Here is a 13,677-nt window from a genome sequence, read left to right as displayed (position 1 = left end):
AACAACTAGAACCAGCACGACGTTTTGTTGTGTGTTGTGGGGTTCCAAATGGCGAATCTTGAATAAAGCACTTTCCGAATCTTCACCCTTTGTAGTGTTCACAGTCGCTGCTGCCAGATGGAAAAACACTACCTTCCTATCGTGGCGTTGTTGTTGTTGATGTTGCGGCCAGTCGGAAAACCCGCAGCGCACATTCCATTCAGCCACGAACTGACTTCTCGGCGGATCTGGCTGGATGGGGGGGATGCACTTTTCTCCCTTGTTTTCTTCTTCTTCTTCTTCTTTTCCACTTCAAAACTTGCACTTTGCACACACAGAATATGCGGCGGGTTAGACGCACACAATCACTCTCAGGGGTGCTACATTATTGCCCGCGGGCGCACATACACACAACACGCACACACACACACACACAACACACGCACACACACACGTTCCTGGTTCGCACCTGGGTGTTCCTTCACATGGTTTGCCTCACATGGGAGCGGGTTTCAGTCCCAACCAAACACTGCCACTATTATTACCGCACGGGAACGGGAAAATAACATGATCAACCTGTAAGGGCCCTTCGTAAACAACAATGAGCACGCAGACCTTCTCAGCTGTTGTTAGCGGGCTACTGGCAGCATCTCAGCCGTGGATTGCGTTTGCTTAGAACTTGCGAACCATTGTTTTTTTCAGTTTTCCTTCTCACCGCACACTAATGTTGCTCGAACGGTGCAAACATATGCCTGTGCCTGTGGATCATAGTAGACATAGGGGATTACATTAGTAAACAACAGAAACAGACCATTTGAGAACATATTTTGCAACAACAGCTTAAGGGGCTCATTTTGCTTTGAACAAACGTACGTCTTGGACATACGATGCATACATAACAACACTTATTGGACGCATGAAACAGCAAAGTTTTCACGCAACCAATAGATGCTTCCATTTCACTTGCGCAGAATAAATCTTGGCTCGATCATCCCAGGCGTAACTTTAGCACATACAATTGTCCCACGACATCTTCTTGTAAGATCACATACTTTTCATATCATGTTTTGCACAACTCCCAAATTTGCACGGTTAACCATCGGGCGAGAGCGTACACTAATGTTGTGCACTACACAACAGCACGTACAGACACACATTCGACGCACATTTGCGCACAGCGAACTGGCAAAAGGACACACTTTTTTGCGGACCAAACCTGCAAAAGACGGCATTGGTTCGTGAGCAATTTCTATTTCACCGAGTTGTGCGTTCGTTCACAATAATAACAATCGGGCAGGGCTGAAGCACATCTTTAGCATAGAACCATTGTTTCGCCTTCAAAACATTCGACCGTCGACACTCGAAACCATTTTCTCTACCTGTTTCCTCCCCCTTTGAAACAAACCTCTTCACCTCGTCAAGCGACACACACACACACACACGCAGCACACCAACAGATGCACACACATATTCTCTTTCTTCTTTCGCGTAGCTATACGAACATATACCAACAATTCCCACGGATACGCGTCATTAACGTATGCCCTTATCACGGTCACGGTCCAACAACAACACAACAACGGTACAATAAACCAACAAAAACAACATCGATTACAACTTGCTAGTGAGGAGTAGACCTGTGTTTTCTTTTTTCCTATGCTCCCATGAAGTGGTCCGAGAGGATTGTAGATTGCAATTGCACCTGATATTGATATCGCCATCATCACCCGCAGGCGATTCCAACATCTTCCCGAATACGACCCAAAGTGCGACACACCAACAACACATGCACAGGCACACCCGTCGCAGGCACCTGGGAAACATTGGAAGTCCTTGCGTTTGGCGCACCGAACACAAGCGCACGAGTGCTTCGAGGAGGTTTTTAACACCCAGTTTTCATTGTTCTCACGAACCTGATTAGCGGAGAGGTTTGCTGTGGTATTTTGCTTCTGATCTAAACTATTAACCTTATCCTCCGCGCGGCTGTTGCTGCGTCGACATTGCAATATAAATTCCACCACCTTCACACACCTCCCTTCTGGTCGTCTGAGACCTAAGAAAAACTTCACACACTCTTCCTCCTCCTCCCCCCGTCTGTGCAACACGAGATTATTTCAGGCGAAAATTCATTCCACCCTACTCCTCCGCGGGGACCAAGTCGCTTTCGGGTCTCAACATTTTGCATCTTTCCACTAATTATTATTATCTTCTTCTCACGCTCTTCCGATCTTCTCTCCCTTCGAATCGTTCTTTTTGTTGTCTCTCGCTCTCTCGCTCTCCCTCTCTCTCTCTTTTCTTATACACACACATACACACATACTAATGCACACAAACGCACACACACACACACATGGATTTCTTTTCTCACGAAAAATATCTGCTACAGTATGACATCCTTATTTTCTGTAAGTTTGTCTAGTGTCCTTATAAAATGATTAATTCATTAGCAATACACTTAAGACACAATGCGAAACAATCGGAGGAAGGAACGGATGTTCCGTTTCGCGTCTTATGCAGATCATCCCGTGGTTCCATGTGCCACAATAAATGACGAAAAAAGGAGCTGCGGAACAAAACCGTCGTGCAGAACCCTCCCCACGCCTCGTTTTACTACGCAAGCTTTGGTCGCAAATTTTCATTCGCATCTTCTAGACGCGGTACATTTCGTTTTGCAAATGCTGCTGGCACCTGGGCAAAACCACCGAAAATCACATATTCCGATCCAGACAAACAAGGGACCAGCGAAGAACTGTGATGGAATTTCATTGTACGTCACAAGCGGAGTCCCAGACTGCTATGTTATTTGTTGTTTTTTTCTTATTCTTACTCCTTGGTACCACCATGTTTTTCACTACTGCTGCTCTTATTGTTATTTTATTCGCATCACAGAGCCATCAACACACACGGTCACTGAAACCGTAGCGTAAAAAACGTCCCAAAAGTGCACTATCGCCAGCTTCGTTAACTCATTCGCCACACGGCGAAAACATATGCTGGTAAACTTTTGCAGCAGTTTTTCACCCCGACGTCTGGCTGCTTCGTTTTGATTGCGTTTTTCGCGTTCTTCTGCACGGGTGGTATGGAGATCGATGGTCAACACACCTTTTTCCACACACCACCGTCACCCCTTGCCTTTGCTTCGGTCACAGGACTGAGAACCTGTTCGCGAGACACGAAAACTTTATCTTATTGACGATTCGCTTAACACTGCGTACCAGCGGGGCACGGGGGCTGTGACGCACTATTTTCACACAGTCTATGCAACTAGAAACACCTACTTTCTGCCGTTTTTTCAGCGCTGCCTAGGGAAACAAAATGTACTTCAATGACGCTTGCCTTTTGACTGCTTGACGTGAGGACGAAGGAGGTTTCAAGCTTTCAAACAGTCCGATTTAGCAGATTTTTGTTCACTGAACTGAAACGGTTTGGCGAAATGGAGCGGTGGTGAACCGATTTCGTCCTCAAACACGGTTGTTGGAGCTAAAATAGACAATTTATTTGTAGCTTTTTACTTCTTTATCCGAATATCAAGATTGACCCCTCGAATCAAAGGTCTTGAAACTAAATCAGGCTCACGTTCGTTGACGTTCCTCTTACACACGGACAGTGTTGACAATCGCCAATCCTTTGGCACCGCACCTTGTGTAAACCTTACCACCTTGATTACGGGGTGCCAAAACTCCATGCGGCATTGTTGTTGTTGTGGTCCTTCTACCACCGTGTTCTGTAGATCTGTTCAAAGTTCCGGTCGAAAATATGTTAAAGCAAAAGCGCAAAATGCCAGCGGCTCCGGCAGCAAATGGAAACCAATCCGATGGATCCGACTATGAAGTGGAGTGGCAAGTAAAGCCTACGCCACCAAAGGTTTCCAAAGCTAATCTGTTCCCGCTGCCTCGGCAAGTTGAGCGAAATCTGCAAAAACGTACCCGAGGCAGAAAGGAATCTTCGTCGGAGGAAAGCGAAGTCGAAGACGCCGAAGGCCTACCTACGCTCACCACCGAGCAAGTTGCTGCCATCCTGGATACGGTCAAGAACAACAAACGCTTCGTACTGTTGGTAAATAATTTAAACTTTACCACCGCGAAAGAAGAAATCGAACAACACTTTGACAAAGCTGGTCGGGTGAAAGGCGTACGAATGCCGAAGCGACGGTCGTCAGGATTTGCCTTCGTCGAAATGTTAGATCCGGTTGGCTTCCAGGTAATGTAATTCCCAAATGTACTTCCAAACGTTCCGTTTTCTAATGAAAGTCCTCTACTGTCGCTGCAGAGAGCATTCCTGTTGGACGGATCTTACTTGGATGGTCGAAAGATAAGCGTAGATCTGTCGGAAAGTGGCAACAAAAAGTCCGAGGAGAGGATTAAACTACTAATGCAGAAAAATGCCGAGATCCGTAAACTACGCAAAAAGAATCGATCCAACACCCAGGCTGCCGAGATCACCCTGGTGCCGGAAGTGAATAATACCCCCAAGCAACCGGTGCGGGACAAATTTCTTAACAAACCGAAAGTGAAGATCCCATCGAAAAAAGAAGCCAAACAGGCAAAGAGGCAAGTGTCGCTTAAGGCAAAACTTAAAAATATAGCTAAAAAGGGAATTAAAGCGTAGATGTGAAAAATAAAGAATTATTTTTTTTAAATTGCTACAATTCGATACTCACCACTCTTTTTGAAATCAGCTGAAATGTTTCACCGTCAAAATGCTGTCGTTCCAGATACTTTTCCATTCATTCATGCCCGAACAACCGTAACATTGCGAAACTTGTCAAAGTTTATTTTTGTTTACAAGCAGACCGCGATCGTCACGCGCTGCAAAATTCCAAAAGTGCACCGTGAAAACGGACCGATTGGTGGTAAATAAACCAGCAAAGGCTTCTAGAAAATGGTACTGGCAACATGTGCTCGTCTAACGGCCGCACTGCGACTTGGCTCACGTGAAATACCATTCACCTTTCGAAGCCTAGCAACGGCAACGATGGCATCCTCGAATCACGAATCTTCGTCGAAGCAAGAAACGCAACGACGAAATGCAGCTTGCAGGAAAATGTCCGGATGGCAAATACACTCCTACGGTTCGCCGGAAGAGGAGATTCAGTTCAACGAGGGAATTAAAATGCCCATCCTGAAATCCCCCACGCAGTTGCTGGTGAAAGTGAAAGCGTCCTCTGTGAACCCGATCGATGTAGCTATGATTAGTAAGTACCGTCGGGCGGAGAAACCTGTTTCCTGATAGTATTACAACCGGATTCTAATCATAACCTACCGTGAACACAGATGGCTACGGAGCATCAGTATTGAACGCGATGCGCTGCAAGGACGGAGGCATCGAGTTTCCTCTTATTCTCGGCCGTGACTTTTGCGGCGAAATTGTACAGAAAGGCCTCGGGATCTCTAGTCGGGAGCTGGAAGTAGGCGATGAGGTGTGGGGCGTGGTACCGGTGCACTTGCAAGGTTGCCATGCTGAATACGTTGCTGTGGAAAAGTATTGCGTACGTACATATTGCGACAAGCACGTGATGATGTTATGACGTTGTTCTCCATAATTGTTCCATTCTTCTATTTTAGTTGTTCAAAAAGCCTGCAGACTTAAATAAAATCGATGCCAGCGCTGTGCTGTACGCGGGCCTTACGGCTTGGTCTGGCTTGTACATAACGGGCCACTTGGGAGATTTGCTCGGCGCGATATCTCCCGTGGGTGGTGGAGCAGGAAAAAAAGTGCTCGTGCTCGGGGCGACCGGAGGCGTTGGGACGCTTGTCGTGCAGATGCTCCTAGCGGAGCGTGTCGAAGTGTTTGCCACCTGTTCGCCGGATGCTATCCAAATGGTGCGCAATCTCGGTGTGGATGTGGTGCTCGATTACACCGATCCTACACATGTACAAAACCTAGCAAGCGTTGGAAGGTAGTTGATTTGTTGGCAAATGATTGTTTTCACACAATGCTCACATTTATCACCGTATTGATTCTAGGTTCGATATTGTCCTCGACTGTGCCGGCAAGGGATCCGACTATGCCAACGAAGTACCGTGGAAGTTCGATCAGTATATCACCTTCAATTCGCCGGTCCTGAAGAACATCGACACGGATGGGTTCGCCGCGGGCATGATCCAAAACGCCACCAGTCTGGTGCGCAATAACATGGCCTCACTCGGTGCCCAAAAAGGACTAGTCAAGTGGGGGTACTTTGTTCCCGCCCCGCAGGGCATTGCCTACCTGCAGCGTTTGGTCGAAAAGGGAAAGCTCCTGCCGGTGGTCGAGAAGGTGTTCCCGTACGCCAACATACCCGAGGCGTACGAGCGCGTAGCGCAAAAGCATTTACGAGGGAAGATTGTGATCGACTATGAGTAAACGTGATCCTGCAGCGCGTGCGGATATTACATTCTCGAAGGAATCTTCTCCTGAAATTTGTGTAGAAGCAAAATCTACTCATAGCAATACTAGACAACCTCAAGTGGGTAACATCACTTTACAAAACTTCTACGTGTGATTATAGTATACAACAAATGAACACTTAATTACAATTCAAAGAACTATAACAAAAAGTTAGCAAACAGATTTGAAATAATCTTTTTTGATTCTTTAGAAGAAATTTCTTTAATTTAAAATAAATCGAATCTACTGTAAAATGTCGTTGTTTTGAACATTTTTAATTCATCCAAAACCGTCTACCGAGTACCTTGTTCCACCGGAACCGATAGATGTCCGAAGCTTTTCGAAAAATAAATTTTCTCAAAAACTATAAAATATAGAATGATCTATTGTTGCACAAAGTTGCGTGTCTTGAGCAGACCTTTCATTTAAGGGGTCACATGTACAAATCGGTTCAGCAATTGTAAAGTTGTTAACAAATTAGTTATTTTAGCAGAAAATACCAACCAAGGTTTCTGCACCTACGCCTCAGTATTGATACAATACTCTACATCGTAAACAAACTCGTGCGTCGTTATTGCGCGCACAAACCACCCCACTCTTTGACGCAACGTCAACGGGAAATCGTAGTTTTCAAGTTGGAATATCGTGAACGTCGGATGGACTGCATTATCGATTTTGTTCCATAACCGTGGTTACTGGAGGTTTTTGGAAGAATTTGTCTGGTTTTCCTTCCGTTTGTCAACACGGATCAGCAAAGGAACGATGAGCGACGGTGGAGGTCAGGTTAGGCAGCGCAAGAAAAGTGCCAGTGATGGCGGAGGCAATCGGCCACGTAAATCGTGAGTAGCGCTGCGGTTGCATGGTTTACGTTAAGATAAGCAATCTAAATGGTATCTTCTTTCCCGTAGGAAGTTCACTTCTTCAACTGGATCGAGCACCGGTTCATCGCCAAGCGTCGCCCAACAGCATCAGATGTGGGCCCGGCTAGTGCTTATGGTTGGCATTGCGGCCATCGTGTACTTCACGACGTTCCGTACCCGGGAAAAGAAGTTTGCCACCCAACGGGAGGTGCTCGATCTACGCACCCAACCATTGGACTGCTCGCGACCCTACCTCGAGGAGATATCGAAGTTTGCCGGCTGCATTCCGGCCAACTGTGGGCGGTTTGTAAGCGACAAGATAGTCTCCCCGGCCGAGGCAGGCATTCTGCTCGATCTCGCCCGGGCTGGCTTCGAGCTGGGTCAGTCGGCCGGTGGGGCGTCCATACTGGACCTCCACTCCGGTGCCCTCTCGAAGGGCACGCAGTTTATCAACGTATATCGGTTGCCTGAGGCGAAGAAGCTCTTCACCAGCCAACACATCAACGTGTACCGGCACGTAAAGGACAAGGTGCAGAAGGCGGTCGCCGACAACTTCCGGCTAAACGTGGACTCCCTGCATCTCACCCACCCAACGTTCTTCTCGCGGCTCACGAACGGCACGGCCAAGACGATCCACGACGAGTACTGGCACGCGCACGTGGACAAGGAAACGTACAACTCGTTCCACTACACCACGCTGCTGTATCTGACCGACTACGGGAAAGACTTTGCGGGCGGACGCTTCGTGTTCATCGACAACGAGGGCAAGCATAACCGCACGAACGTGTACATCGAGCCGAAGAGGGCCCGTGTCAGTGGGTTCACTTCCGGCGGGGAAAACATGCACCACGTGGAGCAGGTCACGAGTGGCGTCCGGTACGCGATAACCATTTCGTTCACCTGCGATCGCGAGTACGCGATGGCCGATCCCAAGTTTGCGCTCGAAGAAGCCGGCGAGGAGGACGAGACGAGCGAAACGAATGCGACCTCGGCCTGAGACAAACCACCGGACACCGTACTGACCATTCGCACGCTGGAAGAATTCAGACCGGAGTGAAAACGGACCGATTGGTGGTAAATAAACCAGCAAAGGCTTCTAGAAAATGGTACTGGCAACATGTGCTCGTCTAACGGCCGCACTGCGACTTGGCTCACGTGAAATACCATTCACCTTTCGAAGCCTAGCAACGGCAACGATGGCATCCTCGAATCACGAATCTTCGTCGAAGCAAGAAACGCAACGACGAAATGCAGCTTGCAGGAAAATGTCCGGATGGCAAATACACTCCTACGGTTCGCCGGAAGAGGAGATTCAGTTCAACGAGGGAATTAAAATGCCCATCCTGAAATCCCCCACGCAGTTGCTGGTGAAAGTGAAAGCGTCCTCTGTGAACCCGATCGATGTAGCTATGATTAGTAAGTACCGTCGGGCGGAGAAACCTGTTTCCTGATAGTATTACAACCGGATTCTAATCATAACCTACCGTGAACACAGATGGCTACGGAGCATCAGTATTGAACGCGATGCGCTGCAAGGACGGAGGCATCGAGTTTCCTCTTATTCTCGGCCGTGACTTTTGCGGCGAAATTGTACAGAAAGGCCTCGGGATCTCTAGTCGGGAGCTGGAAGTAGGCGATGAGGTGTGGGGCGTGGTACCGGTGCACTTGCAAGGTTGCCATGCTGAATACGTTGCTGTGGAAAAGTATTGCGTACGTACATATTGCGACAAGCACGTGATGATGTTATGACGTTGTTCTCCATAATTGTTCCATTCTTCTATTTTAGTTGTTCAAAAAGCCTGCAGACTTAAATAAAATCGATGCCAGCGCTGTGCTGTACGCGGGCCTTACGGCTTGGTCTGGCTTGTACATAACGGGCCACTTGGGAGATTTGCTCGGCGCGATATCTCCCGTGGGTGGTGGAGCAGGAAAAAAAGTGCTCGTGCTCGGGGCGACCGGAGGCGTTGGGACGCTTGTCGTGCAGATGCTCCTAGCGGAGCGTGTCGAAGTGTTTGCCACCTGTTCGCCGGATGCTATCCAAATGGTGCGCAATCTCGGTGTGGATGTGGTGCTCGATTACACCGATCCTACACATGTACAAAACCTAGCAAGCGTTGGAAGGTAGTTGATTTGTTGGCAAATGATTGTTTTCACACAATGCTCACATTTATCACCGTATTGATTCTAGGTTCGATATTGTCCTCGACTGTGCCGGCAAGGGATCCGACTATGCCAACGAAGTACCGTGGAAGTTCGATCAGTATATCACCTTCAATTCGCCGGTCCTGAAGAACATCGACACGGATGGGTTCGCCGCGGGCATGATCCAAAACGCCACCAGTCTGGTGCGCAATAACATGGCCTCACTCGGTGCCCAAAAAGGACTAGTCAAGTGGGGGTACTTTGTTCCCGCCCCGCAGGGCATTGCCTACCTGCAGCGTTTGGTCGAAAAGGGAAAGCTCCTGCCGGTGGTCGAGAAGGTGTTCCCGTACGCCAACATACCCGAGGCGTACGAGCGCGTAGCGCAAAAGCATTTACGAGGGAAGATTGTGATCGACTATGAGTAAACGTGATCCTGCAGCGCGTGCGGATATTACATTCTCGAAGGAATCTTCTCCTGAAATTTGTGTAGAAGCAAAATCTACTCATAGCAATACTAGACAACCTCAAGTGGGTAACATCACTTTACAAAACTTCTACGTGTGATTATAGTATACAACAAATGAACACTTAATTACAATTCAAAGAACTATAACAAAAAGTTAGCAAACAGATTTGAAATAATCTTTTTTGATTCTTTAGAAGAAATTTCTTTAATTTAAAATAAATCGAATCTACTGTAAAATGTCGTTGTTTTGAACATTTTTAATTCATCCAAAACCGTCTACCGAGTACCTTGTTCCACCGGAACCGATAGATGTCCGAAGCTTTTCGAAAAATAAATTTTCTCAAAAACTATAAAATATAGAATGATCTATTGTTGCACAAAGTTGCGTGTCTTGAGCAGACCTTTCATTTAAGGGGTCACATGTACAAATCGGTTCAGCAATTGTAAAGTTGTTAACAAATTAGTTATTTTAGCAGAAAATACCAACCAAGGTTTCTGCACCTACGCCTCAGTATTGATACAATACTCTACATCGTAAACAAACTCGTGCGTCGTTATTGCGCGCACAAACCACCCCACTCTTTGACGCAACGTCAACGGGAAATCGTAGTTTTCAAGTTGGAATATCGTGAACGTCGGATGGACTGCATTATCGATTTTGTTCCATAACCGTGGTTACTGGAGGTTTTTGGAAGAATTTGTCTGGTTTTCCTTCCGTTTGTCAACACGGATCAGCAAAGGAACGATGAGCGACGGTGGAGGTCAGGTTAGGCAGCGCAAGAAAAGTGCCAGTGATGGCGGAGGCAATCGGCCACGTAAATCGTGAGTAGCGCTGCGGTTGCATGGTTTACGTTAAGATAAGCAATCTAAATGGTATCTTCTTTCCCGTAGGAAGTTCACTTCTTCAACTGGATCGAGCACCGGTTCATCGCCAAGCGTCGCCCAACAGCATCAGATGTGGGCCCGGCTAGTGCTTATGGTTGGCATTGCGGCCATCGTGTACTTCACGACGTTCCGTACCCGGGAAAAGAAGTTTGCCACCCAACGGGAGGTGCTCGATCTACGCACCCAACCATTGGACTGCTCGCGACCCTACCTCGAGGAGATATCGAAGTTTGCCGGCTGCATTCCGGCCAACTGTGGGCGGTTTGTAAGCGACAAGATAGTCTCCCCGGCCGAGGCAGGCATTCTGCTCGATCTCGCCCGGGCTGGCTTCGAGCTGGGTCAGTCGGCCGGTGGGGCGTCCATACTGGACCTCCACTCCGGTGCCCTCTCGAAGGGCACGCAGTTTATCAACGTATATCGGTTGCCTGAGGCGAAGAAGCTCTTCACCAGCCAACACATCAACGTGTACCGGCACGTAAAGGACAAGGTGCAGAAGGCGGTCGCCGACAACTTCCGGCTAAACGTGGACTCCCTGCATCTCACCCACCCAACGTTCTTCTCGCGGCTCACGAACGGCACGGCCAAGACGATCCACGACGAGTACTGGCACGCGCACGTGGACAAGGAAACGTACAACTCGTTCCACTACACCACGCTGCTGTATCTGACCGACTACGGGAAAGACTTTGCGGGCGGACGCTTCGTGTTCATCGACAACGAGGGCAAGCATAACCGCACGAACGTGTACATCGAGCCGAAGAGGGCCCGTGTCAGTGGGTTCACTTCCGGCGGGGAAAACATGCACCACGTGGAGCAGGTCACGAGTGGCGTCCGGTACGCGATAACCATTTCGTTCACCTGCGATCGCGAGTACGCGATGGCCGATCCCAAGTTTGCGCTCGAAGAAGCCGGCGAGGAGGACGAGACGAGCGAAACGAATGCGACCTCGGCCTGAGACAAACCACCGGACACCGTACTGACCATTCGCACGCTGGAAGAATTCAGTGCATAAATGGTACAGGAGAGCAAGTCTTTCCCGGGAATGGGTTTCGGGTGGCACTAACACGTTTTAATGCCATATGTTAAAAGAACCGGTTTTGTTTCCTCTTCGGTTGATCATTCCATCGGACTAATCAAGGACAAATGTTGAAACAACAAAAAATCAGTAGAAAAAAAGCAGTATTCTATGCATTGCATTTCGACGGCCATCATTAGCGCAAGGAAAAAGAAACAAACAAATAGCAGTGTGGTAACATCTAAGTCAACGCTCTATACCATGCAGCATTTATCAAAGAAGCAATACGAACAAATGTAATTTTAACCTTCACAATAGCACGAGTTATAAAAGAAAGAAAATAGACCTAAAACACACACAAGTTAATAAAAATTCTAAACCAGAAGTATGTTGTCAGTTGTTCGCCTGCCAGGATGTATTCCAGAACCTTGCGAGAAGGATACACTTAAACGAGAGATTACCACATTAAAACACACCTTCTTCTGCTGCTATTCCATATGCAGTTTATTATTCACTATATACATTTTATCCATATAATGTACCGCAAAAACACTACTATCCTCATAACGTTTAAAATCTAAACCTTGTCCTTTCCCTTTTCAGAGCTTTTTTGTTCCTCGACAAAACCGATTTCATCACATTCAAAACGGGCACACAGCAGGCTGGTTTCACCACACTTTCTTGACCATGTTTTACACGTAATAAAATGTCAGTGCTGGATTCAACGTTTTAGTTTTTTTTGCAAAGTACACTTAGTAGTAATCGTATATTAGCAGTAGCGTAAAGCTTTCCTTATGCGTTAAAAGCATATCCACCAGAGTAGGTCAACATATTGTTGTGTGCAGGGGTGTGTGCCAGAGCCAATAGAATTGTTTGTGTGCTGTGTATGAAGGAAAATTGTTTGCCTCGCATGAAACGAGATTTAAGTGGTTGTGCAATGAAGTGCGTGGCTGTTTTGTTTGTTTCTATTATTTATTTGCATTTTCCACATGTATCACCCTATTGGTTTGATATTCCTTAATTCCTCCACTACTATTATTCAACTAATTCGGTGGCAATTGTTATACAATGGGCACACACCGTTTTTGTGTTGGTTTTAGTTTTCTTATGTTTTGTTTGTTTGTTCGTCTACTTTGTAGTTCATTTTTATATTGTTAAGTGGTTTTGTTCCATCCTCTCAAACATACACACACACACACATACTCACACAAACACACGTACACGTTACATTGTTTGATTTACCTTAAATGCTAAAACCTGGATGCCCCTTTTTGTTTGCTCGGTTTCGTATCTCTTCCAGCCTTCCTGTTCGAACTCTACATTCCACACAATTAGGGAATGTGTTCCGTTGTTCATTTATCTTGTCTTCGAAACCAACATCTCTCTTTTCTTATAACAAACACGGCTCATTACCCCTTTTTTCTAGCAAGAGAACGCTTTTGTCACAAACTGTAGAGATAGAGAATCTGTTTTCAAACACTGTTTTGTGTTAAATCAATTGAATTTGTAACGGGACCATTGCAAACTTAAAATATCTTTAAAAGATAAAGAAATCCAATTTGGGAATGTATGTGATGTATGTTTGCGCTGTGCGAAATTCAGACATAAAAGGCAGATGATGCATTTTGAATGCACTGGAAAGGAAAAGGTCACTTACTTTATACCCTACGTGTACGCTTGCGTACTCTACCACAAGCAGGTGTGGCTCCAGCCACGTTCGTTTCCCGCAAAAAATGTCCTTGCACCACGTGCATCGTGTAGTACTTGTTAATGTATCCTCTCTCTCCGTTCTTCTCCCTCCTTTGTATATTTACAAGAAAACAAAAACGCCATGGACTACGCACAAGCCGCGAGACTGGGGGCATGAGTTTGCTACACTAAACTATACTAAGAGAGAAATTGTATGCGTGCTTGTTTGAGTGTTTTAAGAATCGCCTACTTAGAAGAACGACTTTGTCAGT

The 13,677-nt window shown here is 46.8% G+C and overlaps 5 protein-coding genes across 5 annotated transcripts; all 5 read left to right on the top strand.

Annotated features, from left to right (window-relative positions):
• The first annotated feature begins 3,722 nt into the window (after positions 1-3,722).
• On the top strand, positions 3,723-4,587 carry LOC131281395 (uncharacterized). The gene is made up of 2 exons (XM_058310724.1): positions 3,723-4,179; positions 4,249-4,587. Exons 1-2 carry the CDS (start codon positions 3,736-3,738, stop codon positions 4,585-4,587), a joined length of 783 nt encoding a protein of 260 aa, XP_058166707.1. The 5' UTR covers positions 3,723-3,735.
• Positions 4,588-4,778: 191 nt separating this feature from the next.
• Positions 4,779-6,576, top strand: LOC131280940 (reticulon-4-interacting protein 1 homolog, mitochondrial-like). Its single transcript, XM_058310184.1, has 4 exons — positions 4,779-5,173; positions 5,253-5,467; positions 5,544-5,878; positions 5,946-6,576. The coding sequence occupies exons 1-4, from the start codon at positions 4,861-4,863 to the stop codon at positions 6,322-6,324; spliced, it is 1,242 nt and encodes a 413-aa protein (XP_058166167.1). The 5' UTR covers positions 4,779-4,860; the 3' UTR covers positions 6,325-6,576.
• A 445-nt stretch (positions 6,577-7,021) lies between these two features.
• On the top strand, positions 7,022-8,238 carry LOC131281505 (2-oxoglutarate and iron-dependent oxygenase domain-containing protein 3-like). The gene is made up of 2 exons (XM_058310842.1): positions 7,022-7,187; positions 7,257-8,238. The coding sequence occupies exons 1-2, from the start codon at positions 7,111-7,113 to the stop codon at positions 8,203-8,205; spliced, it is 1,026 nt and encodes a 341-aa protein (XP_058166825.1). The 5' UTR covers positions 7,022-7,110; the 3' UTR covers positions 8,206-8,238.
• Positions 8,239-8,270: 32 nt separating this feature from the next.
• LOC131281493 (reticulon-4-interacting protein 1 homolog, mitochondrial-like) lies at positions 8,271-10,017 on the top strand. The gene is made up of 4 exons (XM_058310831.1): positions 8,271-8,624; positions 8,704-8,918; positions 8,995-9,329; positions 9,397-10,017. Exons 1-4 carry the CDS (start codon positions 8,312-8,314, stop codon positions 9,773-9,775), a joined length of 1,242 nt encoding a protein of 413 aa, XP_058166814.1. The 5' UTR covers positions 8,271-8,311; the 3' UTR covers positions 9,776-10,017.
• A 455-nt stretch (positions 10,018-10,472) lies between these two features.
• Positions 10,473-11,871, top strand: LOC131294873 (2-oxoglutarate and iron-dependent oxygenase domain-containing protein 3-like). Its single transcript, XM_058322925.1, has 2 exons — positions 10,473-10,638; positions 10,708-11,871. The coding sequence occupies exons 1-2, from the start codon at positions 10,562-10,564 to the stop codon at positions 11,654-11,656; spliced, it is 1,026 nt and encodes a 341-aa protein (XP_058178908.1). The 5' UTR covers positions 10,473-10,561; the 3' UTR covers positions 11,657-11,871.
• Positions 11,872-13,677: the final 1,806 nt, after the last annotated feature.

The sequence above is a fragment of the Anopheles ziemanni genome, chromosome 2 (assembly GCF_943734765.1).
Source record: "Anopheles ziemanni chromosome 2, idAnoZiCoDA_A2_x.2, whole genome shotgun sequence".
Taxonomy (NCBI): domain Eukaryota; kingdom Metazoa; phylum Arthropoda; class Insecta; order Diptera; family Culicidae; genus Anopheles; species Anopheles ziemanni.
The sequence above is the reverse complement of the archived record's forward strand: the minus strand, read 5'-3'. Positions and strand labels throughout refer to the sequence as shown.

Coding starts and splice junctions, on each gene's coding strand:
- LOC131281395 (XM_058310724.1), top strand. CDS start 3,736: ATGTTAAAGCAAAAGCGCAAAATGCCAGCGGCTCCGGCAGCAAATGGA. Junction 4,180..4,248: donor TAGATCCGGTTGGCTTCCAG/GTAATGTAATTC, acceptor CTGTCGCTGCAG/AGAGCATTCCTGTTGGACGG.
- LOC131280940 (XM_058310184.1), top strand. CDS start 4,861: ATGGTACTGGCAACATGTGCTCGTCTAACGGCCGCACTGCGACTTGGC. Junction 5,174..5,252: donor GATCGATGTAGCTATGATTA/GTAAGTACCGTC, acceptor CCGTGAACACAG/ATGGCTACGGAGCATCAGTA. Junction 5,468..5,543: donor TTGCTGTGGAAAAGTATTGC/GTACGTACATAT, acceptor CTTCTATTTTAG/TTGTTCAAAAAGCCTGCAGA.
- LOC131281505 (XM_058310842.1), top strand. CDS start 7,111: ATGAGCGACGGTGGAGGTCAGGTTAGGCAGCGCAAGAAAAGTGCCAGT. Junction 7,188..7,256: donor GGCAATCGGCCACGTAAATC/GTGAGTAGCGCT, acceptor TCTTTCCCGTAG/GAAGTTCACTTCTTCAACTG.
- LOC131281493 (XM_058310831.1), top strand. CDS start 8,312: ATGGTACTGGCAACATGTGCTCGTCTAACGGCCGCACTGCGACTTGGC. Junction 8,625..8,703: donor GATCGATGTAGCTATGATTA/GTAAGTACCGTC, acceptor CCGTGAACACAG/ATGGCTACGGAGCATCAGTA. Junction 8,919..8,994: donor TTGCTGTGGAAAAGTATTGC/GTACGTACATAT, acceptor CTTCTATTTTAG/TTGTTCAAAAAGCCTGCAGA.
- LOC131294873 (XM_058322925.1), top strand. CDS start 10,562: ATGAGCGACGGTGGAGGTCAGGTTAGGCAGCGCAAGAAAAGTGCCAGT. Junction 10,639..10,707: donor GGCAATCGGCCACGTAAATC/GTGAGTAGCGCT, acceptor TCTTTCCCGTAG/GAAGTTCACTTCTTCAACTG.